At 43.3% G+C, this 27602-nt stretch overlaps 1 protein-coding gene across 1 annotated transcript; it reads left to right on the forward strand.

The window, feature by feature from the left end:
- On the forward strand, window positions 1-27081 carry LOC148043059 (IgGFc-binding protein-like; the record flags this gene model as incomplete). Its single annotated transcript, XM_087728021.1, has 12 exons — window positions 1-905; window positions 3190-3246; window positions 11161-11228; window positions 12908-12961; window positions 16832-18034; window positions 20612-20992; window positions 21496-21860; window positions 22809-23373; window positions 23814-24409; window positions 24910-25480; window positions 26347-26546; window positions 26965-27081. Coding segments are annotated over exons 1-12 (5082 nt in total), but the record flags the coding sequence as incomplete, so codon positions are not given.
- Between the last annotated feature and the right edge of the window lie 521 nt (window positions 27082-27602).

The raw sequence follows: 27602 nt of genomic DNA on the forward strand, positions 1-27602 counted from the left end.
ATGTCAGAAGAAAGTCCTGTCAGAAGGACAGGGGATGTGGACCCTCTGAGCTCACCAGAAACACGGGGGCCAGAATTTTGGGAGAAGAAAGAAGAGGAGATAGAGCAGTTGCTGGGAGCTGTGGGAGGAAAGCCAGAACCAAGTGAGGACCAGCCGGTGGCAGCTAGAACCAGAGACAAAACTGCTCCTATTTTGACAGCCCCACTTCGGAGAGTGGATCAGTTTTTAGTGGATCCAAGCGATCCATGCCAAATCTCCACAGCCTCACTGTTTCAATATATCCCTTTTACCACCTCTGATCTGCTCAATTGGAAACTTCACTATGGACCTTATAGTGCCAAGCCAAACGAGGTGGTTGATCTGGTTAAAACTATTGTGGACACCCACCACCCTACTTGGCTAGATCTCCAACAGCTAATGGCTACCCTGTTTAATGCTGTAGAGAGGGAGAAGATTAGAATTGCAGTGTCTAACATTCTAAAACCTGATGTCCCTGCCCACACCACTCTGGCTGACTTTACTGAGCAACGCTTCCCTTCAAGGGACCCCAGATGGAGCCCCTATGACCCCCTCCAGCTGACTCTGCTATGCAATTATCAACAGTTAATTGTAAGGGCTGTTCGGCTGGGAGGAAAACCAGCCACCAATATGTCTAAACCCAGCCTCATCACTCAAGGTGCTACCGAAAGCCCCAAGGCTTTTTATGCTCGATGGATAGAAGCCTACCAAATGTATACTCCTATCGACCCCACCCTTCCTGAAAAGGCTCGGATGCTGGCTATGGCCTTTATTTCTCAGTCAGCCCCTGACATCAGACACAAGCTGCAGAAACTGGAAGGGGCACTAGGGAAGGCCCTCAGCGAACTTATGGAAGTGGCTAGAAAAACCTTTGTCAATAGGGATCTGTTGGAGGAAAGGAAGAAGGATCAAAAGATGCAGAAAAAAAGCAGAAGTGCTAGCGGCAGCAATTATGACCATGCCAGGAGGGAGAAGAGGAACTAGGGAGAGGGACAGGGCCCCACCCTTGGGACGGAACCAATGTGCCATCTGTTATGAACATGGACACTGGAAAGGGGGGTGCCCCCATCGGGACTGGGCTCCACCCCTTGAGGAAAGGGAAGATGACCGCCCTAGGATGCCAAGGGATCCCCCTCCCCTACCAAGCCGCCCCAGGAGACGTGAATCTCACAGGAGGCCCTTCAATGGCATGCAGAGGCAAAATGGTTTTCAGTCATTGATTCAAAGTATGCTTTCTTTGCAATCCCCATCCATCAGAAAAGTCATCACTTGTTTGCCTTCGAATGCCCAGTCACAGGCAGGAAGCAACAATATGCTTGGACACGCTTGCCTCAAGGCTTTAAAAGCTCCCCCACCTTATTTGGAGCTGCATTAGCCATGGATTTGGAACTTTTAGACATTGCCCCACCCGATGTGGTTTTGCAAGATGTAGCTGACTTGTTGGTCACAGGCCAGATAGAGGAAGCCTGTCATGCCAATGCAGCAGCCCTACTGCTCCTCCTACAGGAGAAAGGCTACAAGGCCTCTCGGACCAAGGCTCAGTTAGTCCAGTTGGAAGTTAGATATTTGGGTTCCAACATCCAGCAGGGACAGAGGACTTTGGGCCATGAAATTGGCCATTTGCCAATTGCCAGCCCCACAAAATAGGAAGGAATTAAGGGGCTTTTTGGGAGCAGCTGGGTGTTGCCGCATTTGGATTCTCAACTTCGCATTGTTAGCAAAGCCACTCTATGAAGCTACCAAGGGGAATGAAAAGGAACCCTTGAGGTGGGAGAAAGAGGAACAGAATAGCTTTTTGGAATTGAAGCATGCTGTGACTCAGGCTCCTAGTTTCCTGACTTTGACAGCCCTTTCCAGTTGGCTGTGGACATTAAGCAGAATATGGCCTTGGGGTACTGACCCAAAAGTTAGGAACATGGTATCGCCCGGTTGCATATTTGTCCAAACAGCTGGATCAGGTGGCCAAAGGGTGGCCAACCTGTCTCAATGCTGTGGCAGGAACTGCCCTACTTACTCAGGAAGCCAATAAGCTCACCTTTGGACAACAATTAGACATCTACACCCCCCATGTTCTTAGAGCTGTCCAGAAAGGACATCTGTGGCTTACCAATCCATGAATGCTCAAATACCAGGGGCATAACCCCCTCATCAAGCTTGTCCAGTCATATGCTTTGAATCCAGCAACCTTATTGCCTGAACCAGATTCTGAAACAACCCATGATTGCTTACAAACAATTGAAAAGACCTATGCCAGCCACCCAGATTTGAAGGATGAACCCCTCTCCAACCAGATGCAACCCTTTTTACAGATGGCACCAGCTTTCTACATGAGGGCAGGTGAAAGGCAGCTTATGCTGTAGTCACCCTTGATGATGTGTGGGAAGCCATGCCCCTACTACCAGGAACCAGTGCCCAATTGGCAGAACTATATGCCCTCTCAAGGGCTCTAGAATTGGCATGAGATCTACGAGTCAACATTTACACAGACTCCAAATATGCCTTCCTAACCGTCCAAGTCCATGGAGCTTTATATAAGGAAAGAGGCCTCATCACAGCTGGAGGAAAGGACATCAGATATGGCCCCCAAATTATGCGTCTGCTGGATAGTGTATGGGCCCCAAGCAGGTTGCCATTATGCATGTACGAGGTCATCAGAAAGGGGTCTCAACAGCTGAAAAAAGGAAACAACAAAGCTGATCGAGTTGCCAGAGCAGCAGCCTTGGATCACCCTTCTTTACAGGCCACCTGCCTCACTCTGTGGACCCCGGCCCAGGAAGAACAGTCCCCATCGTATAGTCACTCAGAAATCCAACAAGCTGAAGCAATAGGGGTGGAACTACTACATGGGTGGTGGGTTCTGCCAGACAAAAAGGTGTTTATTCCCCAACAGTTGGCATGGGATGCTGTCTCCTCCCTGCATAAGCATTTGCACTTAGGGAAGACGGCTTTGGAAAAAGCCTTGGCTCAGGGAGGTCTATATTAACAATTTGTCTAGTCTAGCAGCCGCTGTTTGCTCTCAATGTCAGGTATGTGCTGCTAAAAACCGACGTCAAGGCCCAGTTCAGGTGGGAGGGTCGGGAGGGCGGATCACACCATAAAAGATAAGTTGGCCAAAATTTGTCACTAAACCCATCTCAAATGGCCGGATGCCCATATGTTAAATGTCCATAGGTTAGTGTTTGATCCCGATTTAGGACATCTGGATCAGGTCCCGTATATTGACGTGTGGTACAATTTGTTGAGGAGACAGCTTGGCTAAAAAATGCAAGGACAAACTGTGTATGCTTATGACTGTTCGGGTTACGCACCCCAAATGTCCCAAGCAGAGACCACCAATCCTAGCTAGTGCCCCAGAAGGCTTTTGAGGTAACCCGGACACTGTTAAATTTAATCATCCCTCGCTATGGTTGCCTTCACGCATTTCCTCAGATAATGGGCCCAAGTTCATGCACAAGGCCACTCAGAAAATTGCTCAAATGTTGGGGATCACATGGAAATTGCACTGTGCTTTTCTCCCCAGTTCCACTGGGAAATTCGAGAGGGCTAATCACACCATAAAGGATAAGTGGCCAAAATTTGTCAGGAAACCCATCTCAAATGATTTTGGTCATTTGATTTTGTTCAGATTTTGGTGCGTTAGCACGCTGAACTCGATGCATCAATAAACCTGTTTCTCTCGCACCTTCATGGTCTCGAGTCCTGGTCTTTCATAAGTAGATTGCAAACCTCAATCTGCTGCAACAATTCAAGTGGCCCAGGTGGGGTTCTCTAGGACAGGGGTGTCAAACTCAAGGCCCAGGGGCTGCATCCGGCCCATGGGGTGCTTAGATCTGGCCCGTGGGGCCACCCTAGAAACAGTGAAGGACCAGCCCTCAGTGCCTCTGCCAGAGAAAATGGAGCTCAGAAGGGCCGTAGGCTGCCCTTCCGAGCTCCATTTTCACTGGCAGAGGATTGCAGGAGGCCGTCGCAGCTGAAAACAGAGCTCAGGATCATATTTTCTCTGGCAGAGTGCTCGGGCCACCACAGGCACCCCTAATATGAGTTGAGCTGGCCATGCCCACACTGCCTCCCCAAGGTCAAACACAACCCTGATGCGGCCCTCAATAAAATCGAGTTTGACACCCCTGCTCTAGGACAACTGAAAGGACACACTTGCTCTGTTAACATCTCTGCCTGATTCTGCGCTATCTATGATAGCTTTCTACTGGTAATCAAGGAAACAGCCATAAATCATGGCTAAGTGTAATTTGTCATAGTTTAATGAGGCATTGGGAGATGATAGGACAGGAAATATTTGTATCATTGCTTTACTAAGAAATTGTCTTCATAGAATTTACTATTTGAGAATATTATTTAGATTCTCATCAGGCACTGTTCAGCATTGAATCAAGGAGCAACAATGACTATTGTGGCAAATATTTCATGACATCACAAACCCACGTTGGTTCTTTCTGAATCAGTAGATCGATGCTGGATTTCTCCTGATGCAAACTGAGATGGAAGGATTAAATTTCAACATGTGTTAAGTCTGATTTTTAACTGCTCTCTTTCCCCACATCTATGGCATTTGAATGTGAAAAACGCCTATGTTAGAGGTGAGGCTGCTTGAGACTTGGTATCATCCATTCTTATAAATATTTATCTGATTTTTTTGTACATAATTCAAATTGAAGGAGAGTTGAGATCTCTAATCGGAAAATGGTTCTCTATAAATTGACTGTGCTAAGATTTGTAAACTGCGGAATGCAAAATGACACAGAATGTAAACTAAGATCTTGAAGGGGCTGGAACAGTTTTTGAATGAGGAAAGGCTGCAATATTTGGGCCTATTTAGTTTAGAAAGGAGGTGAAGGAGAGGGAACATGATTGAGGGGTAGAACATGATGCATGGTGTGTATAAAAGGAGAAGGGGAAGTTATTTCCCCTTCCCAAAATAGTAGAACCAGAGCTCAGCCTATAATATAAAACTGAATCCTCAAAATATCTGGATAGACAAAAGGGTGTTTTTTTTACATGACATAGAAAATATAGAAAATATAGAATAATAGAGTTGGAAGGGACCTTAGAGGTCTTCTAGCCCAATCCCCTACTTAGGCAGGAAACCCTACACCACTTCAGACAAATGGTTATCCAACATCTTCTTGAAAACCTCCAGTGTTGGAGCATTCACAACTTCTGGAGGCAAGTTGTTCCACTGATTAATTGTTCAAACTGTCAGGAAATTCTTCCTTAGTTCTAAGTTGCTTGATTAGCTTCCACCCATTGCTTCTTGTTCTACCTTCAGATGCTTTGGAGAATAGCTTGACTCCCCCTTCTTTGTGGCAGCTCCTGATCCATGATGTGCAATTCAACTTTGGAATTAACTCCTATGAAAGCTCCAGAGTCACCTTTTAGGAGAATCACCTTGTATATGACCCAGAGACCTCTTGTAGGGGAGATGGGTGGATAAAAAATTAAATGAATGAATGAATGAAGAATGAATGAATGAAGAATGAATGAATGAATGAATGTTGTGCAAGCTACCAGCTTGGCTGGCTTCAAACAGGGATTCAACCAGTTTATGGGATTCATGGAGATCCATGGCTCTTAGCCTTAATGGAGGTGTGTCTGTTTCTGAAGGCCATCTACTAGGAGATGTGTTGGCTTTTATATGCCATTGGTTGGTCATGGTGAGAACAGATTGCTGGACTAGGGGATTGGTTATGTTTGTATGTAACCCATGGTACTATCAAGAGTCTATACGGTTTACAGCAGTATGTAAATAATGAATGGATTGATAGGAAGGAGGGAGGGAGGGAGGGAGGGAGGGAGGGAAGGAAGGAAGGAAGGAAGGAAGGAAGGAAGGGATAATAATCCACAAATGACTTATGAATGACATGTGTGTTTCACACATGCCCATTCAGAAAGCTTAAATTAGCTGGTACTAAATATGTGGTAACATTTGGGGACAATGTCATGTGTGAATGCAGCCTGTGTTATTCCCATTGTCTGTTAGACTTCACGGTAGCAATAGCACTTCATACTGTTTTACAATTTCTCCACGCCACTTACAGAATCAGTATATTGCCCGCAACTATCTGAGTCCCTTTTTGACCGATCTTGGAAGGATGGAAAGCTGAGTCAACCTTAAGCCCATCAAGATCGAACTTCTGGCTGTGGGCAGAGTTAGCCTACAATACTTATTCTAACTACTGCATCACCATTGCTCTCCAACACCTTCAGTTTTATTGAGGCAAGTGTGCTTCTATGTGGTATCATGGTTAGACTATTGAATCATGGTAAAGTGAAATCCTTAGAGTTCAAAAACCCATTGATCATAAAACACACACTGGTGATATGGGGCCCGTTACTTTCTTTCAGCTTAATCTTTTTCACCAGGTTAATGTTGAAGGGATAAAATAAAGATGGTTTCTTTTGAGTCATCTTGAGCTCTTTAAAAGAAGAGATGGATGGATAGATGGATGGATGGATGGATGGATGGATGGATGGATGGATGGATGGACAAATGAATGAATGAATGAGTCTGCTGGATACTTCTCTGAACTACTGTATTTTCCGGAGTATAAGATGCTCCGGAGTATATTGGGGTGGGGGTGGGGGGAAAGATGCGTCTTATACTCCAAAAAATAGGGTAATCCTACTGTGGGCTTTCTATGCTTTTTGCAACACCCAGGGATATAACTGACTGCCTTATCTTTGAAACACAATGCAATGTAAGAAGATGTGGCCAGCTGGTCTGAAATAGAACCCATCATCATTGCAAGTTGACAAAGTGTTATTATTTTCTTTATCATCAATACTTTTATTAGCAATTTTGCAGCTCAGATTTATAAAGTGGTGTATAACCAAAGGCATCCAATTCAGGAAGTTATCAAAACAGTATTTGTGACGTGTTATGGTTGAATTCAGAGGAGCTTCATGAGAACTGAATTCCTTTGCTGTACACAGTTTCAGTCAATAGCAGATTAAAGAGCCATGACGGTGAAAATCCCTTCCTATTTAATCCCCAGGGAAAGCGGGCAACAAATATTAATAGGATGGATCGGCAAACATTTTAATGTAAAGTTCTGAGAAAGGCTAAATAAAAAGAAAAAAGATTCTGGAAATACTTGGAGCAGAAAATGGCCTAAGGGCTAAAAGTAGAGAAAAATGATAAAGGCTCTGAAACTGCTCTGGAAATACTCCCATCCTAAATTATGTTATAAGATAAATGCTTAGTTGAAAACTATGTGTTAGACTGTAAGAAACCCAAATGGCTCAATTTTTCCTAAAATAGTTTTCCATTAAGGAGTATGTCAAACTCAACTTCTCTGGTCTTTGGAAGATAAGACTCAAGCAGACCTTAGCAACCTTTTTATTCCTTTTAACAACCCTGGGTGTCAAACAGAAGGCCCATGGGCCTGAGATGTGGTCAGATCCAGCCTGTGGCCCAGTGGTGTTTTTCAAATTTTTTTAGAACCTCTTCTGTAGGTGTGGCCTACTTTGTGGGAGTAGCTTTCCGGCCATATGACCAGGTGGGAGTGGCTTGCCAGCCATGTAACTGGGTGGGCGTGGCCAACTTGTAAAATGTGGTGAAACTCACTTAACAATGCTCTTGCTTAGCAACCAAAATGTTGGCTCAGAAACTTTGGCATTTGAAGCACGCAAGTCTTAAAGCTGTCAAGTTACAAGATCCTTGCACCCCTAATCCTTTAGGAAAAAACCCCAGGGGTGTTCAAACTTGACAGCTTTAATACCTGTGGACTTCAACTCCCAGAATTCCTCCTCTCGCTCTTCATCTTGATGATGTGTGGGCGGATGGGGGGAGGGAGCTGGAATCGGTTCTAAACAGCACTGTCGATTTGTGGAACCTCTTCTATAGAGCAGGTTAGAGCTGGCAGGAACCCACCCCTGCTGTGGCCCCATCCTGGAAAATGTAAGGAGCCGGCCTGCATCACTTTAGCCTGGTCTACCCGTGTTGCTTCAGCCTGGTCTATTCAGTGCAAAGAGGAAACATCGAGCCAGCATGGCTTCAGCCCGGTCTATCCAGTGTGAAAAGGAAACATGCCAGCAGTTTAGGGAGTGGTGTCAAGCTGGCCACACCCACCCAGTCCCTGAGGTCAACCACAGCCCTGATGTAGCCCTCAATGAAATTGAGTTTGACACCCCTGCGGTAATCCCTTGCATCGGGGTGCAATTGGGGCGACTAAATGGAGTTGAGCATTTATTAGCTGGAGGCCCTTCCTGATGCCTATGCAGAGGTCACAGCCGGTATTTCCTCATCCAGAGAGAGAAACATCTGCTGCTTTCTGGGATTGAGCTCAGAGCCTCCTGATTGTGAGATGAGAGCGCCACCTCTACGCCACCAGAACATAGCAATGTGTTTCCAAAAGTGTAAGATTCCACTTTTTTCAGAAAAACTTTCTTCCAAGTAAGTGTGCTTGAAGCTGCTTCAAACCATGGGAGCGGTAAGCCATGGGAGCGGTGAGTGCCTCCACATGTGTACTGGACCCGTGCCCCTCCTGGCTGGTCGCGAACAGCAGGGAGGTGACGCGGGGCTGGATCCAGGCGATGGTGAATGCCTCTCTTTGGGAGGGTTTCTTTCCACCGGCATTGAAGGTAGCGGAGGTGAGACCCCTCCTGAAGAAGCCATCACTGGACCCAGCCAGTTTGAACAACTACCGTCCAGTCTCCAACCTCCCCTTCATTGGGAAGGTTGTTGAGAAAGTGGTGGCCTCGCAACTCCGGCGGTCCTTGGATGAAGCCGATTATCTAGACTCCTTTCAGTCTGGTTTCAGGCCTGGCCACAGCATGGAAACCGCTTTGGTCGCACTGACCGATGATCTCTGGAGAGCCAGGGATGGCGGTAATTCCTCTATCCTAGTGCTCCTTGACCTCTCAGCGGCCTTCGATACCATCGACCATGGTATCCTTCTGCGACGGTTGCGAGAGGTGGGGGTGGGAGCCACCGTTTTTCAGTGGTTCTCCTCCTACCTCTCGGACAGGTCGCAGTCGGTGTTAGTTGGGGAGGAGAGGTCGACCCCTAGGCCCCTGAAATACGGGGTTCCTCAGGGTTCGGTCCTGTCCCCCCTGCTATTTAATATCTACATGAAGCCACTGGGTGAGATCATTCGACGGCACGGGATAAAACACCATCAATATGCGGACGATACACAGTTGTATCTGTCCGCCCCGTGCCAACTCAGTGAAGCGGTTGACATGATGTGCCAGTGCCTGGAGGCTGTTAGGGTCTGGATGGGGGTTAACAAGCTTGTACTCAATCCAGACAAGACCGAGTGGCTGTTGTGTTTCCCTCCCAAAAACTTGGTCAATATTCCGTCACTCAGGCTGGGGGGTGAAAATCTACGCCCCTCAGACAGGGCTGGGGTCCTCCTGGATCCACAGCTGACTTTAGAACACCATTTGTCGGCTGTGACCAGGGGGGCATTTGCCCAGGTTCGCCTGGTACACTAGTTGCATCCCTACCTGGACCGGGAGGCGCTCACAACAGTCACTCACGTCCTCGTGACCTCAAGACTGGACTACTGCAATGCGCTCTACATGGGGCAGCCCTTGAAGAGTATTCGGAGACTTCAACTCGTCCAGAACGCAGCTGCGCGAGCGATTGTGGGTGCACCTCGGTACACCCACGTTACACCTATCCTCCGCGAGCTGCACTGGTTACCGATCAGTCTCCGGATGCGCTTCAAGGTGCTAGTCATACCTTATAAAGCCCTTCATGGTATTGGATCTGGGGACTTGAGAGACCGCCTGCTGCCAATTACCTCCCACAGACCCATTAGATCTCACAGGGTTGGCCTCCTCCGGGTGCCATCTACCAGCCAATGCCACCTGGCTATTACCTGGGGGAGGGCCTTCTCTGTGGCAGCTCCGGCCCTCTGGAATGAACTCCCCGCAGGGATTCGGACCCTCACCTCTCTCCAGGCCTTCCGAAAAGCCGTCAAAACCTGGCTTTGCCAGGAGGCCTGGGGGTGATGAGTTCCTTCCCCTCTCGACATGTATGGTTGTGCGACTGTTGTCTACTTTTATTATTTGTATTTTGTCTTTTTATGTTCCCCCTTTTTTCCCCCTTGAATTGTTCGCTGCTCTGAGTCCTCCCGGAGAAGGGCGGCATACAAATAATAAAATACAATAAAAATACAATACAAACAAATTGCAGGTTGTCATGCAAACTGCAACTCAAATTATGAAAACTGCAAATAGACACTGTGTTTGGAATCCAGCTGCGATGTGAAGGAATTGCATTTAGATTTTTTTTTAAAAAAAAGACAAATAAAATAAATATGTTCCAGAATGCTAATTGAATAATTCATATGACGTGGATTTTTAAAATTTTAAAATTTAAAGATTAAGGCAATCCAAAAAGAGTTTTGAATGGAAATTTACACACCAGGTACCATAAGAAATAATATTATCTGTCCATCTTGGGTGTTTTTTAGAGGTGGTATTCAGCAGGTTCTGATCAGTTCTGCAGAACTGGTAGCGGAAATTTTGAGTAGTTCGGAGAACTGGTAAATACCACCTCTGACTGGCCAAACCCCATCTATTCTCTTCCTCCCGAGTCCCAGTTGATCGGGAGGAAATGGGGATTTTACAATATCCTTCTGCTGCCATGTCCACTGAGACACACCCACTGAACCATGCCCACTGAGCCATACCATGCCCCCCACACCATGCCACGCCTGTAAGCCTGCAAAGGTGGTACTGGGATAGAGGCTATCATCCACAGGTAAGTGGGGTACTCTAACGTTTTGCGAAATAAATATGGGAAGGTGGAGTCCTTGTAGGTATTGCCTAAATAGCAATAGCGCTCGGACTTATATACCGCTTTGCAGTGCTTTACAGCCCCCTCTAAGCAATTTATAGAGTCAGCCTATTGCCCCCAACAATTTGGGTCCTCGTTTTACTGACTTCGGAAGGATGGAATTTCCTGACGGTTAGAAAAAATTAATCCGTGGGATTGCTTGCCTTCAGAAGTTGTGGGGGCTTTAATGGTTTTAAGAAAAGACTGGACAGCCGCTTGTCTGGAATGGTATAGGGCAGGGCTGGCTAACCTTTTTGTTAATGCAGTGTGACCTTCCCCCCATGCTCCACCACCCCCGCATGACCCCCTGTGCTCCCTTGCCCATTTTTGGCTTCCAGGTTGGTGCAGGAGTCCTTCCAGGGCCAGAATGGGGCACAGGGGGCCACGCGAGGCCCAAAAATGCAATGTGAGTGCCCACAGCGCATGCGCCCCAGAGACCCAAAGTTATGCATGGTGGAGCTGGACTGGGGTGACCGCTGGCGTGCCTGCAGAGGATTCTGCATGCCACCTGTGGCACATTGGCAATAGGTTCGCCATCATGGGGGTAGGGTCTCCTGCTCGAGCAGGGGGTTGGACTAGAAGATCTCCAAGGTCCCTTCCAACTCTGTCATCCTGTTATCTCCTGAAGATTATGTAATACAGGCTCTTCTTCTGGGAGCACCTCTTCCAAAATTCCCCTAATGGATGGGATTTCTATCCCATTATAGATTGCAGGTACCAAGCTGGGGAAAACTCTGTAGCAGATAAATTCCCTGGAAATCTGACAATAATCTGAGATATTTTTTTTCCCCAAAAGAATGTGCACATTCTGAAAGATTTTCTATCTCTCTGTTCATGCAGCCTTGGACTGGGTTGGCTTTTTTATTTTTTAAATTTGTTGAACATGTACTAGATAACAGGTATAAGTATAAACATGGGCACGAAGAAGGAATGAGTGCAAGTAAATGAGGACGGTAGGACAGGGACGGTAGGCGCAATGATGCGCTTATGTACGCCTCCTTTTTCTGACCTCTTAGGAATGGGGTGAGGTCCACACTAGACAGTTTAAGGTTGAAGCTGTGGGGGTTAGATAATGTAACAATGGAGTCAGGTAGAGAATTTCAGGTGTTGACCACTGTTGCTGAAGTCATGTTGGCATTTTTGGCAACTGCAGCACACTATGTGCTCATATTTAAGTGATTGTCTGCTATGACTCCAAGATCCCTCTCGACAATTATTGCTAATATCATAATTGCTTATACTGTCACTTTAAAAATGACCATTTGAGAGATATGTTTACTTTCCCTTACTTCACCCAAACTTATTCAGATTCAGATTCTCTCAAAAGTCTCACGAGGACTAGTCCCTTAACTATAGGCTGCAACACTGAGGCATTTTCATATATTTATTGGCTCTGACCAAAGTTGGGTCATGTATTTCATATAGTGTGAATTATACCAAATAATCACGCAAAGATGGGCGGGAACATTTCAAAAAAATTATTTCTGCTCAGAACTAATGCCTTAAAGCAAGCGCACCAAATCTCCTCACAACAGGCATTGTATGCAATTCATATATTACATCGGCATTTCTGATTGGCTGGTTAAATTTACCTCACCAGCTACCTTAACTTTTGGCGGGCTTTTTAATCTCTGGGTTGATTTGCCTAACACCCTCAAGGGGGCGCCTAATAACACACTATATGTAACCCTTTTCCCTTCTAGAAACTTCTAGCACCCCTTGTGTTGCCCTCCTATTGATACCAGTGTCATCATATTGAACCAAATATTCAAAAAATAAAGAATATTTTTGGGGTGGCTTTAAATATCACTGACTGATTATTGATCTGCTATCAAATTTGTGCCATTTCTTAATGACCACTTTGATTTTCTCTGATCTTCCATGGGTGTCCGAGCGTCAGGCTGCAAGGCGGTTTTGCTATGCACACAAACTAATTATCATCGTTTCACCTTTAAAATTTCATGCCAGTTACATTAATGATGTCTGCATGGTGACAGCTGGGCTTTGTTTCCCCAGTGGATCTGGGGGTGCAGGATGTGTCGGTGCAGGGAGAAAAAAAATCCTTAATCTCTTCTCCTTTTGTAGGTATGGCACTGAGAAGACTTCTCCTCCTTTTGGCAGGTTTGGCCCAAATCGATGGTGAGTAAACTGGACTGTTTGATGTATATTTCTGTTGTTTCAAATGCATGGAAGGAATTTTGGGGTGTCTCTGTATTTGCCCACCCATGGAGGGAATGCTGAGCTTGGAACTATTTCTCCTCAAGATCGTTTTAAAGTTACTCTCCCTCGAGCACAGTGATGGTGAACCTCTGATGGGGGAAGCCCCCCTCTTAGAAGAATGAAATATTTTGGGAAGTATTAAAAAGGCAGAATATTATACTTCCCTAAATGAGAAATAGAGAAACGTCCTCTTAAAATCCAGAAAGGAGACTCAGTCTTCCCACCCACCTCCCGGAAACTGAGGAGGCCACCTTTTCAAAAATGCAGGTTTGGTAATCCATTCAAGACAGGACTAAAACCCCAAGGAAGGCAGGATCTACGATTAATTGTGTTTTTTAAACAAGATGGGGAAAAAAACAAGGAAGCCAGCACTTTTAAGAACATATTTCTCTATTTCTCATTTAGGGAAATGAAATATTCTGCCTTTTTTTAATACTTCCCAAAATATTTCATTCTTCTAGGAGGGGGGCTTCCCACACGTGTCAAAAGGGACACATCGTGACATTTTGGGTGACACGCCAGTTCGCAACCTCCAAGCGTGCCCCTTTGTCGCAGGGGTTTTAGAGGCTGTGGAAGTGAGAATGGAGGGTGAATGGAGAGTCTCTGAACGGGGTGTGCTTTTGGGTGGTTTTGAAGGCTGCAGAGCCTTCGCCAAAGCCACTTTGAGAATGAAGGCCTGGTGAGTCCTGGAGCAGGTTCTGTTAGGCCGCAGAGGCCTCTCCAAAGAGAGAAAACACCACCTAAAGGTAAACAATGTGCTCACCTTTCCCCTCAGGTAAGCTCCTGGGGAGCCCTAGCAGCATGGAAAATTGCGCTGTTCCCTAAGGCAGCCTTTTTTGAGGGGTACTTGAGCCAAAGGTGCTTTTAAAAAGCCAACATTCTTGGGGTTTTTTTTTCTCCTTGAAAATGTAACATCCAGATAACTACAAACACCATAAATCTTTCTATTCCGCAACCTTCAGTCAGAACGGAAGAAGCTTCTTGGATGAGAAGTGAAATGTTTTCAAGGAAAAAAATTAAATCCAGTTGCCTTTGGAACACACATTTGGGACAACCATGACCTGGATAATTGAGAATCTCCATAGACACTAGAATTGAAGTTAAGGCCCAGATCTCTACGTCAGGCCCAGCCTTGGCCCTGCCTCCCTACTGCCAACTCAGTTCTCCATTGTTTCATCGCCTTTTCAGTAAAGGATGTAATATTTTTGCTAATGCCAGTTGTTTCTAAGCATTTTATCATCCAACTATGTGGCAGTGAGTCAAATGCCTTTTTGTAATCAATCCAGACCATATTCAAGTTCATTTTTCTGTTCTTACAATTTTCTAATATCATTTTATCAATTAGAAGCTGATCTTTTGTGCCCCTGCTCCTTCTTTTGTTGCCTTTTTGCTCTACTGGCAAGATGTTGTTTGTTTCCAAATAATCCATCATGTTATCTGCAATAATGCCTGTGAGTAATTTGAAGGTTGTTGGCAAGCATGTCTGTAGTTTTGTCTGTAGTTTTCAGGTGTTGTTCCTTTAGTTGCATCTTTCTGAATCAAGTATGTTTTTCCAGTTGTCAACCATTCATCAATTTGGCCCTTTTGTAAAATTTCATTCAGTTGCCTGGCCAATATTGCATGTAAACTGGTCAGATATTTGAGGCAGAAACCATCTAATTGGTCCTTTCCAGGTGATGTCCAATTCTTTACCTTTTTAACTCGATTTTTGACCATCTCAGTTGTTATTTCTAATACTTGCATGTGTTTGTTGCCAATGCTTTTCTCAAAGTCATGTATCCACTTTGCTTCCTTGTTGTAGTCCTTTGCATTTTCCCACAATTCTTTCCAGAATTCAACTGTGGCCTGTTTTTCTGGTTTTTCACTTTTGGTGTCACCATTCACATTAAGACTTTGATAAAAATGTCGTTGGTCTGATCGAAATTGCTGATTTTGTTAATATTGGATGATTCGTGCCTCATATCTTTCAATTTTTCTAGCTGTTGCTGTTATCTGCTGTTTTACAATCTCTACAGCTTCATTGATGTTTCTTGTATCCAATCTATATCTTCTGATTAGCCTATCTATGATTTTGTTGTTTTTAAGCCGTTGCTCATGCATGTTCTTTCAGTTACTAGCATCTGCCCTTAATTTTTTGACTTTTTGTTCTAAACGGATTTTCCACTTTGGCTTTGATGCTTTTTCTGTTGTGTGACTAGGTACTTTAATTTTAATGCCTAGTTCATTAGTGACTATTACAGCTGCGCTGTACATTAACTGGTTTGTTTCCAAGATGGATCCCGGTTCAATTGTTGAAAACACTGCATTAACCATTTTCATGATAGGGGCCAAAATTTTCTTAGGCACAGTTTTTAGTGATGGTAAACGTTGCCTTTCCTCATTAAGCAGAAAATGCTCCATGATCTTATCCTTCAATTCTTTTTGTTTTTGAGTTAGTTCATCAGTTGGTTCAGTGATAACTGGTTCTAGTGGTGGTGATGTTATTTCCTCCCCGAGAGCTTCTTCTGGGAGTTCTACTATAATGTCTTTAGTTGTTTCTTGAATATCAGTTATTTCCGCTTGTGATATTGTTTTTTGGGTTTTGCAATTTGCCTGAATTTCCTCATGTTCAACTTCACTAAACACTTTATTCCATATAATAAATCGCCTTTGATCTGCTAGTCGTTGTTCACTAACATTTGAATCTGGATATTGTTGTTTCCATAATTCATACATTCGCTTTAAATAGCCTCTTTTTTCTGGCTCTGAGTTGTAGTAACAGGCCATTATGGCACGATTTTCATCTGCACTATATTTTTGTCATTTTGTTGGCTGGTCCACTTGTAGCCCACTTGTCGACGGATGTCCAGGGACCCCAACATCCGCCGCGGACATATGTTCTAGTTGTTTCTGACACTAGGGGGCAGTGCTCATCTCTGTTTCAAAGCACTGTCAAAAGATGTCTCTCCGTGGTCATGTGTCCTGCATGAGTAAATGCTGTAGGTGCACAGAACTTTGCTACCTTCCCCTCAAGGTGGTTCCTACTTTTCTACTTGCATTTTTATCTGCTTTCGAACTGCTAGGTTGCAGAAGCTGGGACAAGTAATGGGAGCTCACTCTGTTATGCAGCACTAGGGATTCAAACTGCCAAACTGATGACTGTTCTGATTGACAAGCTCAGCGTATTAGCCACTGAACCCCTGCATCCCATACATAGATACATACGCATGCGCGCATGCGCACACACGCAGACACACACAAACAGAATGGATTACAAATTTTATATTGAGTGGCCCTCATTTTCAATTCAGAGTTTCATTAAAAAAAATAATAATCCAGGTTTAAATTTGTTGATCCATTTAGAAATCACAGCACTGTGAAGAGCGATCTGAAGTTTACTTCTTCCTTGTGAGAACTCAGAAAAACTGCTGTCCAACTATGCAGTCCATTCAGACCAAAAATGTATTTTTTTAAAATAATACTTGCTCCTTTAAAGAACCACCAGGATGCTTTAGAGCAGTGGATGGGAGGAAGACTTGATAAATTGTTCTGCAAAAGCAAACCGTTTTTATTATACCAGTTTCCAAAAATAGGCTATGCTCATGTGGTAATTATGATTAAACTTTACTTAAGCTGAATTTTAATGATAAGTCTTTATCTATCATCCTCAAGTTGTTACGATCAGTCGATCATCTGAGGTGGTCACATAGAAATGGTAAGTTTAACAGACCCGAATCCAAAGAGGAAAGTAACCTAATTTAATACAAAGGTATTATCCTCTCCTACGAGTCCTTCTTTTTTTTTCCCCAGGAAGTTGTCATATAAGTTCCTGGGGGAAGAGTTTTGTTACTGCCTTCATGCAAAATCACAGGTCTGGACAACCTACTCAAAACCTTGAGCTGTACATCTCTGGATATAATTTTATGACAAATATTACAGTGTCAACAAGCACTACAATACTACACAAAACCATCAATGAAGGAGAAGTCATTTCCATTCCATTACCACAGTCCTTAGAAATGGTGGGGAGTGGCAAATTTAAAAAGGCGATGCTGATCGAAGCTGACCAAGACATTTCTGTCATCTCCTACAACTACTTGCCTTTGACAAGTGAGGGAACAATCACCTATCCCATCCACCAGCTGGGACAGTTATATTATGTGGTCACTCCCATAGGAAAAGGCACAAAAGAATTTGCTATCATAGCCCATGAGGTTCTCACAAAAGTGACCATCCACCTGAAAGGCACTGTGACATACAAAAGAAAGGTTTATGGTCCTGGGTCCATCTTGATGACTGACCTCAAGGCCTTTGAAGCAATTCAGTTGCAAAGCAGAGAAGATTTATCAGGCACCAGGATTGAATCGACCAAATCTGTGGCTGTCTTGAGTGGACATAAGTGTGTTTCCAAGTTCACAACTTGTGATCATGTTGTTCAGCAGCTTCTGCCAGTTCAGAGCTGGGGAACCACCTTCATCGTCCCTCCTGCTCCTTTCCAGACAACATTTGATATTGCATATATTGTTTCTGCAGAGAACACTTTACTCAAATATCAATCCAGCTCCAAGAAAGGATCTCATACTCTGGTGGCTGGAGAAGTGGTTCAACTTAAGATCCCGGCCTCTCAACCAATTTTTATCTCTGCTGATGCTAGAATCCAAGTCTTGTTTTTTTTCACTGGTACCAAAAGAGGAGTCCATTCCTATGACCCTTTCCTCATGAACATCCCTGCCATAATATGCTATTGCAATTCATACCGCATTTATGGAATGAAAAACTTCACAAATCATGCCATGATTATAGCGAAATCCTCAGAATCTGGTAGGATCACAATGGAAGGCAGGACGATCCGGTGGTCACAGATCCCAGGCACCAATTATTCATGGGCTAAAGAAGACGTGGAGATAACAGATCATGCCCTGTCAGTGGAACACGCAGACGCTCCATTTGGACTTTTTCTCTTTGGAGGTGGTAAAGATAAAGGCTACGGCACTGCTGCTCTTTGTACTTCAGGTAAGTATCCTCATAAATTGATGGAGCTGTTTATGTTATTAGATTTGAATGGACACACAGGTTGTTCATCTTTATCAGGGATCACTTTGGGGTCTATAATTCCGCCTGCAAGCTTCTCTTCTCAATGATCCCTCTCACCCATTCCACCCCTTCCCTCTGGCTATTGTGACAATGCAGGGACCATTGCTTCACATGAATACTCTGATCCCATTCCCCCCAGATCCTGAAGTAATGAAAATTTTTTAACTTTTAGTCTACTAAAAAAGTGCATGAGATAAATCACTAAAGGCTCTCCTGTTGCCATTCATATGAAGTACATAACACTATGTGGGGTTTCTTGCTGAGAACTGGAATGACTGATTGGAAAGTGTGAGGTTGTTTCCAACCATAAATCAACTCAGCTTTCAAAGCCAGCTCAGTTCATAGGTCCAGAGCTGCTTCTAAGGTGGGACAAAGCTCATGTCTGCTGACATTGAAAACTGATATTGAAATCTCAGTGCAAAAAAACACTTTGTAATAAAAATATAAAGTGTATCTCAGATCCTTAAAGGGAATCCTATGGAGCATCTGAGCAGTACATTCAATGGGTAGCTACGTCCACTTCATTCCGTTTTCCTCTGCCTTGAGTAACACCCAAGAAATGTCAACTAATATGTACCGTATCAATATTTATATTTTCCAATGTAGTTCCAAGCTGCCCAGTCAATCGCCACTACCGGGTCTGTGCCAACCTGTGCCCCACTAGTTGTGCCAAGATCAATAACCCTGATCCATGCCCGGACACCTGTGCAAAAGGATGCCAGTGCGATGCCGGTTTCTTCTTTGATGGCCTTTCCTGTGTTTCTGTGGAAACCTGTGGCTGTTCCGAAGATGGACACGACTATAAGGTTAGCAAATATATAGATAGTCTTCACCTTACAAACACAATTTCTGCTGCTCAGTGATGACAGTTGTTATGGGACGTGCCTATTTTGCAACCTCTTTCGCCACATTGGTTAAGTGAAGCATGGCATCACTAGGAAAATTTGGCTTCCCCCATTGACTTTCTTTGTCAGCTGCCAGCTGGGAAGGTTACAAATGATAATCAAGGGAGAATGCTTTTTTATACCAGTTGCTAAGGGCACACATTTTGATCATGTGACAATGGGGATGCCGCAATTATGAATATGCTGCAACAGTCATAAGTTTGAAAACAGGTTGGGAGTCCCTTTTTCTTCTAATGCTGTTGTATATTTGAATAATCACTAAGCAAATGGTTTTAAGTCGAGGACTACATGCAGGCTACCTTCATCCAACACAAGAGATATATGTGCATGTATGTGGAAACCTATGGTTTTTCATGCTCAATTTTCTGATTTTTGTTAGTGATGAACTAAAAAAAACAGTCTGTTCACAAGTTCAGTTTGTTCTTTCACAAAAGAAGTATTTTCAGTATTATGTTATGTGGCTGAGGTTTTAAAGCATTCCGAGTAGCTTAAAACCAGAAATGGTTATGTCAAATTCTGAAGAAGTATCTAAAGTATTATTTTCTTGATATACGTACCTACTGGTGATTATTTCCCTGAATATTTCTTCTAAATTGACAGCATCTAAAGGAATTTATAGGGAAATTAGAAAATCAGACACATTTTTTCTGTTATGACATTTCGCAAAAATGTCCCCTTTTTAAAAGCTAAAAGAATTCAAAGAAAATAATAATAAGAAAATAAGGGAGGAATATCTGCTGCTACCTAGAATTGAACTCAGAGCCTCCTGACTATGAGGAAAGAACTCCACCTCTAGGCCACCATGCCATTCAATAAATTCAAATAAATAATATAATTAAATAAAGTTTATATCCCAAAGTCAATATATGTCTATATTGTAATTCCGAAAATCTCTGTTTCTTCCTACCAGCCCCATGAGACTTTTCTGCTGAATACCTGCCAGGAAAAATGTACTTGTGTCCCTGGTAAAGGGCTCCTATGTGAGGCCCACTCTTGTGCTGCTGATAAAACCTGCCGCCTTCAAGAAGGAGTCCTGACCTGTGTTAAGGATTCTCAGAATATTTATCCACAGGGAAGCCAAACCAAACAAAGGGAAAAAGGTGAAATGTGCATATTGTCTTAAACCAATGATACCAATGAGTAAAAGATGCTCAGGGGCCATAGTGTGACATTTTGTCCTTTCTGAAGGTCACATGGGCATAACGGGAGGTGTTGCACTGTCACCAAAGTCGATGTGATTGATATATTTTTTTAAATGTAGAAGGGGGAGAAGTGGGTGATGGAGTGATAAAACGGTAACATCTTCACCTAGGGGTTAGATATCTGAAGTTGCCAATGGTTCTTATCTACCTGGATTTATTCTTGTCTTTCTGACAACCAGAAACAAGAATAAAGATGGGGAAGTATCCTAGTTTAATGTATGAAAAGATCTATCCCCCCCTAAGAGTCTTCTTTTTTTTCAGGAACATGTCATTTAAGTTCCGGGGGAAGAGTTTTGTTACTGCCTTCATGCAAAATCACAATCCTGGGCAGGGTACTCAAAAGCTTGAGCTGTAAATCTCTGGATATAATTTTGTGACAAATATTACAGTGTCAACAAGCAATACAATACTGCACAAAACCATCAATGAAGGAGAAGTCATTTCCATTCAGTTACCACAGTCCTTAGCAATGGTGGGGAGTGACAAATTTAATAAGGTGGTGCTGATCGAAGCTGACCAAGACATTTCTGTCATCTCCTACAATTACTTGCCTTTTACAAGTGAGGGAACAATCACCTATCCCATCCACCAGCTGGGACAGTTATATTATGTGGTCACCCCCACAGGAAATGGCATAAAAGAATTTGCTATCATAACCCATGAGGTTCTCACAAAAGTGACAATCCACCTGAAAGGCACTGTGACATACAAAAGCAAGGTTTATGGTCCTGGGTCCATCTTGATGACTGATCTCGAGTTCCCTGTACTCTGTAAATAATGTTTTATTAATTGGCAAATAAGAGATAGGGGAATAAATGGAAAGTACTAACTTTTTCTTCTCTTGCTATGTGGGTAAGACAATGTTTCTCAACTTTGGCGGTTTGAAGATGTGTGGACTTGGCTTGCTGGGGAATTCTGGGAGTTGAAGTCCACACATCTTCAAACTGCCAAGGTTAAGAAACATTGAGTGTAGAAGTATTTTTCTTCCTTCCACCCATTCCTGTATTACTTTTCCACAGCTTATTCATTATTTTTCAGTAATTAAGCTGAACAAGTGCAGTCCAGTAGCATCTTATCCAACCAACCAATTTTATTACAAGGTGTTGGCTTTTGTGGCTCTTTGCATCTGATGAAGGGTGTGCAGCTCACAAAGGCTTCTGCCTTTTAATAAAATAGGTTCCTTCTGATTTTTTTCCCCTCTCATGAACTAACACAACTCTCCTCCCATAATGCAGAGTTTCCTACATAAAGATGCTTTCCTCTCTTCCCAAAGCTTTAAAAGGACTTTCTTTTACCAAATTAGGCAAGGCTGTATGCCGAAAGTCTTCTTGCAAGGGCAAGAGAAAATGCAGCGTGGTCAATGGTGTCCAGGGATGCCATGCTGTCAGATACAAGACCTGCATAGGAACCGGAGAGCCTCACTATACAACATTCGATGGGAAAAAATATGATTTCATGGGAACCTGCATTTACCAAATGGCTGGGCTCTGCTCCCAGGATCCTTCTCTGACCCCATTTTTGGTCACCGTGGAGAATAACCACCGAGGCAACAAGGCAGTGTCCTACACCAAAGTGGTGACCCTGGAAATCTACAACTTTACCATCAGTATGAGCCAAGAGTTTCCCGAAAAGATACAGGCATGTAAACTAATCCAAGGGGGTGTTCAAATATCCTATTAACAAACAAAAAAAGAGTCATTGCAAGTTTTAGGTTCTCAGGCATAAGAGCTTCATAGGTGTTAAGTTCTCAATGTTTCTTAGTTCTTGTATGGAGGTTTAGCTACGATTCAAACCAGGATGGGATTATAGTTGTAGATTTAAGGGGTCAGATATATGGGACTTGCACAGGCCATAATGTTATCATGCTTAATTTATTTCCTCCAATATAATAGCAAAATAATCTTCTGCAAGGTGGAATCCCACGAAATCCTTTTCAAGACTTATTAGTCTCACACAAGAATTTTCATGAGAAAAGCAAAATTGCATATGCTTTCATGGAACAACCCCAAAAACTCAGTCTAAAAAGATTGCTGGCTTCTGGTTTAGGGAGGTGATACTATATATATATATAGAGTACTTTGTTTCTTATTTCTTAGTGAAGATATTAAAGGCAAGACCTCCCTACTGTTTTTCAGCCAGTTTCCAAATGGATATTGGTTTAATGGGAAGGATGTCAGTCACTTATTTGATATCATAAAAATATCTATTTATGATCTATAGTATTTAGAAATGTATACAGAATTTGTTTTTCGGCATAGAGAATTTCATGAGAAGTAGAAATTATTTTAGTTATCAAGCTAGCGTTTTAATTGTTTTGTGTAATTTTTACAACTTATTTTATTTGTTATATTGTTTCATCTTCTAGGGCCAAATTTAAATTACATCTTTTGCATTTGTTTTTGTTTTTCTATGTCTAAATTTATTATTATTAAATAGTGATAGAATTCTTACTTTGCTTATTTGTCAAACAGCCCATCAAGTGGAATAGGGGAGATGATGAGTCTGAAATCTAATAAGACCAAATCTACTCTTTAGTTTGAAATAATTGTTAATGCCTTGACTATTTTTTTCTTTATTTTAATTCAGGTCAATGGCAAGATTGTGGAACTACCCTTCTCCTATGAAAATAAACTGAGCATCTACCAGAGTGGAGTTCATGGCTTCATCAAGACAGACTTTGATCTGCGTGTCAGCTTTGACTGGTACAGCTATGCCAGGGTCATCGTTCCCAACTCTTATGCCAATGCACTCTGTGGCCTTTGTGGTAATGCCAATGAAGATCAAAATGATGACTTTCTCATGAAAGATGGAACCCAAGCAGAGGATGAAAATCAATTTGCAAACAGCTGGAAGGTGAAAGATATTCCTGGCTGCTCTTCTGGATGCACCGAAAATTGCCCAGTGTGCAGTGATGCTGATAAACAAACCTACCAAGGTCCATCCTACTGTGGGATTCTTACAAGAAAGAGTGGGCCTTTCAGGCAATGCCATGATGCCATTGATCCTCAGTCTTATCTTGATGATTGTGTCTATGATACCTGCGCATATCAAGGTCACCATGAGGCCCTCTGTATTGCCATCAGCTCCTACATGACAGCATGTCAAGCTCAAGGCATCCAAGTTGAGGAGTGGAGATCACCATCCTTCTGCAGTAAGTCTTCTCTCCTGCATTCAAAGTTTACCGTGTTTTCTCCAAAATAAGACAGGGTCTTGTTTTCTTTTGAACCCCCCCCCCTTGAAATAAGCACTTGGCCTTATTTTTGGGGAGGTCTTATTATTTTTGAGGTGCAGGAGGCAGTGAGTATGGTCACCTCATGACTGCTGCTGTTTTGCAATATTTTCGGGAATGTCTTATTTTCGGAGAAACAAAATAGCTGGCATAAGAGATGAAAGAGAGCCTAAATCCAGTAATAGAAATGGGAGAGTCATTTGATGAAGACCCCATTTATATCACAGTAGCCTTCCTCAACTTTTTGCCCCCAGATGTGTTGAAGTAGTTTCCATCCATTTTTACTTATCTTGCCTTCTGCTTTAACCCCCTCTTCTTTTTGATAATTTGATAAGCAACATTCTCTTTATTCTGTTCTTCAGGTATGTCTTGCCCACCTAACACCCACTATGAGCTCTGTGGCAGTGGTTGTCCAGCTACGTGCAAGAGCCTCATCTCACCGAAGAAGTGTTATGTTCCATGCCTGGAAGGATGTTTTTGTGACTCTGGATCTATCCGCAGTGGGGATCAGTGTGTTTCAAATGCGAACTGTGGCTGTTTTGACCAAGGCCGATACTACAAACTGGGAGAAGAGTTTTATCCCACCACTTCCTGCCAGAAAAAGTGCATCTGCATGGATAACGTAACCATAAAATGTCAAAAGTTCTCCTGTGGAAAATATGAGGTTTGCAAGATTGTAAAAGGCGTTCAAGGCTGCCACCCCATAGGCTATGGAAAGACCATTGTATTGGGGGAACATCATTTCATTTCCTTTGATGGAAGGAATTTTGAACTCTACGGCTCCTCTACTTATATCTTAGCTCAAGTCACCCCGCACAATCCTCAGCTCCAGAACTTCACTGTGTGGATAGAGAATGAGAAGCTTGGTGATGGTCCTTTAATTCTAATCCGGAATCTGAAGGTCTTCATTCATGGTTCCACAATCACCCTTCAGAGGGGACTAAAGTGGCAGGCTATGGTAGGTGAAAGAGCTTATCACTAGGAAGTTTATTTTATGGGTTTTTATTATCATATTTGGGGAAAAGGCTTTGAATCCTAGAGCCAGCAAACTGTTTGAAGAATAGGGGCTACACACCCACACAGACATTTTATTTAGTCTTTGTATAACTGCAGAGAACATGGAAATATTGCAGGGATGGCGCCCAAATGACTGGAAGCAGAAATCTCTGTCCGTTTGTTTTCTTTTAATAAAACAGGTGCATTAAATTTATTAGGGGGTTTAATGCACCACAGTCAAATAGAAAAACTCAGTTTTACATTCAGCAGTGACGTTTTGGTCTTAATCTCAGAAGACTCAGGATTTCAAAAATAGTGGGGGGGGGAGGGAGATTTGGGAGTTAAATGCATGCTTTCTACTTCTGATGATTTTCTTAATGCAAAAGCAATGTGAAATGAGCATTAAATTCTATGCATGTAAAACCAGAACTTATCCCCAATTTTTATTCTTTCTTGGTACAGGTGGATGGGCAGTTGTATACCCTGCCAATGAATGCAGCTGATGGGAAATTCTGGATCACCCAAGAAGGGAACAACATCATTATCTATACAACCTTTGGCCTCACAGTCCTCTATGATACTTCTTCATATATTCAGGTTTCTGTGCCCAGTACTTACATGGGTCATATGCGTGGCCTAGCTGGCAACTTCAATGGGAATACGAAGGATGACTTCATGCTACCTAATGGAAAACTCACTGAAAATGTGGAAGAACTTGCGGCTTCTTGGAAGGTCCCAGTGAATGGTGTAATTTCTTCTGATGGCTGCGGGGACAGATGTCCCATCTGCAACAAAGCCCAGAAAACAAAATATGAAGCTGAGAACTTCTGTGGAATGATCCCATCCAAGACAGGTCCATTCATAGGCTGCCATTCACTGGTGGACCCTGCAGAATATTTTGAACACTGTTTGAATGAGGCCTGCACAACCAATGAGGCTCAGGAGTCCCTTTGTCGCAGTCTTCAGGCCTATGTAGCTGCTTGCCAGGCATCTGGTGCCAACATTAGAGCCTGGAGAAGCTCTTCCTTCTGCCGTAAGTTTGTAGGAAGTTACTTTCCATAAATAGCCAACTCTCTGCCTCAAATGTCTTCGTCTATCTTCCTGTGCCTTGCCTTACTATTCTTATTCATGGCTGAGTCTATCCAGTTCACATCCATTTAAATCCTAACATCCTCTAGTGCTTAACCAACCATGGATGCATCCTGATTCAAAGAGATTCCAGAGTTGTTTCGGCAATTACTGTGTTTTCCCCAAAATAACATCCCAAAAATAAGCCCTACCATGGTTTTTGCTTGTCTGCACAATATAAGCCCTATCCCCAAAACAAGGCCTTCTTAAGCATCTGCACAACTGCCCAGCTGCCCATTCCATCTGGTTGCTTGTGGTGTCCTGGCCGCAAGACCTCCTGCCCTGCCACGATGAAGCAGAAGAAGTGGGCCTCCCATGTCCTCTTCAAGTACATGGACAAAGAAACAAGTCATTTCCCTCAAAATAAGACCTAGTTCTAATTTTGAAGCCCAAAGGAAATCAAGACTGGGTCTTATTTTTGAAAAAACATGGGTACTTGTTCCAAGAATCCTTAACTTTATTGCCTACTTGCTTATAATCTCTCAATATTTTACTCAGGTTCTTTGTTATGTCATTCGTCCCCAAGTGAAGGAGGAGGGAAGATTAGTAGTTTGTGGGCCTAATTGTTTTGGTTAGGTTCTCGGCCACATTTTGATTTTTGGCTCCAGGGAGACAAGATGCCTCTCTAGATTGTACTCTTCTCCCCTGGAAGATGTAATTGTTAGTCCTTAGCACTTCATTAGTGCAGTGTTTGTCACTTGGGCAATTTTAGGAGATGTGGACTTCAATCCACATTGACTTTAATCTATTTGCTTCTTCTGCTTTCCACAGCTCTCACCTGTCCGGCCCACAGCCAGTATGAGCCATGTACCAGAACTTGTGATTCCACCTGTGCCGCCTTGTCTAGTCCAAGTCAGTGTTCAGAGAACTGCTTTGAAGGCTGTCAGTGTGATGAGGACTATGTCTTTGATGGATCTCAGTGTGTAACCATGAAGCAGTGTGGCTGCACATATCGTGGAGCCTACCTCAAGGTAATTTCTCTCTCCCTTGATGTGGCTGGGAGCAAAAAGGGGCTATTTCTCATGAGATGGAGACTAGGAGAGATTCCTGACAGACTACAGACTTACAACAGTTCATTTAGTGACCATTCCCCATGGTCATGTGATCAAGACTCAGATATTTGACAACTGGTTCATATTTATGACGGTTGCAGTGTCCTGGGGTCACACGGTCTCTTTTTGCAACCTTTTGACAAGCCAAGTAAACGGGCAAGCCAGATTCACTTAACAACCGGGTTACTAACTTAACAACTGCAGTGATTCACTTAACAACTGTGACAAAATATGTCATAAAATGGGGCAAAACTCAAAAAACTGAAAAATTGGAAGAACTGAGGGGGGGAGGGAATGCTTTCCTTATTGTAACTGACTCTGGGACTTTGCTCAACAGATTGGCGAGCACATTTACTCGGAAGGCTGCACAAAAAAATGCACCTGCCAGTCAGCAGGCCACCTCCAGTGCAAAGAAAGCAGCTGCCCGCTTGGAGAGACCTGTGCCCTTCGGGAAGGCGGTCGTGTCCTGACCTGTGTTAAGGGTAAGTATTCATTCCTTTATGTTCACTGGCTAAGTATCCTTGGGGAAAGATAATTGTAACTTGAGAACTATAGCCCAAGACAGTGTGGACTTCAACTCCCAGAATTCCTCAGTCAGCTATTTCAGAACGGTGGCTGAAAGGGGTTCTTAATGGTTCAGAGTTATCTCAAAATACGATTCACAGGATATTTATCCACAGGGAAGACAATCCAAACCAAGGGGAAGAGGTGAAATGTGCATATTGGCTTAAACCAATGATACCAATCAGTAAAAGATGCTCAGGGGCCATAGTGTGACATTTTGTCCTTTCTGAAGGTCACATGGGCATAGAGGGAGGTGTTGCACTGTCACCAAAGTCGATGTGATTGATATATTTTTTTAAATGTAGAAGGGGGAGAAGCGGGTGATCGAGTGATAAAACGGTAACATTTTCACCTAGGGGTTAGATATCTGAAGTTGCCAATGGTTCTTATCTACCTGGCTTTATTCTTGAC

This window comes from Thamnophis sirtalis, unplaced genomic scaffold, assembly GCF_051295495.1.
Source record: "Thamnophis sirtalis isolate CommonGarterSnake01/CBP01778 unplaced genomic scaffold, rThaSir2_p1.2 scaffold_13, whole genome shotgun sequence".
NCBI lineage: Eukaryota > Metazoa > Chordata > Lepidosauria > Squamata > Natricidae > Thamnophis > Thamnophis sirtalis.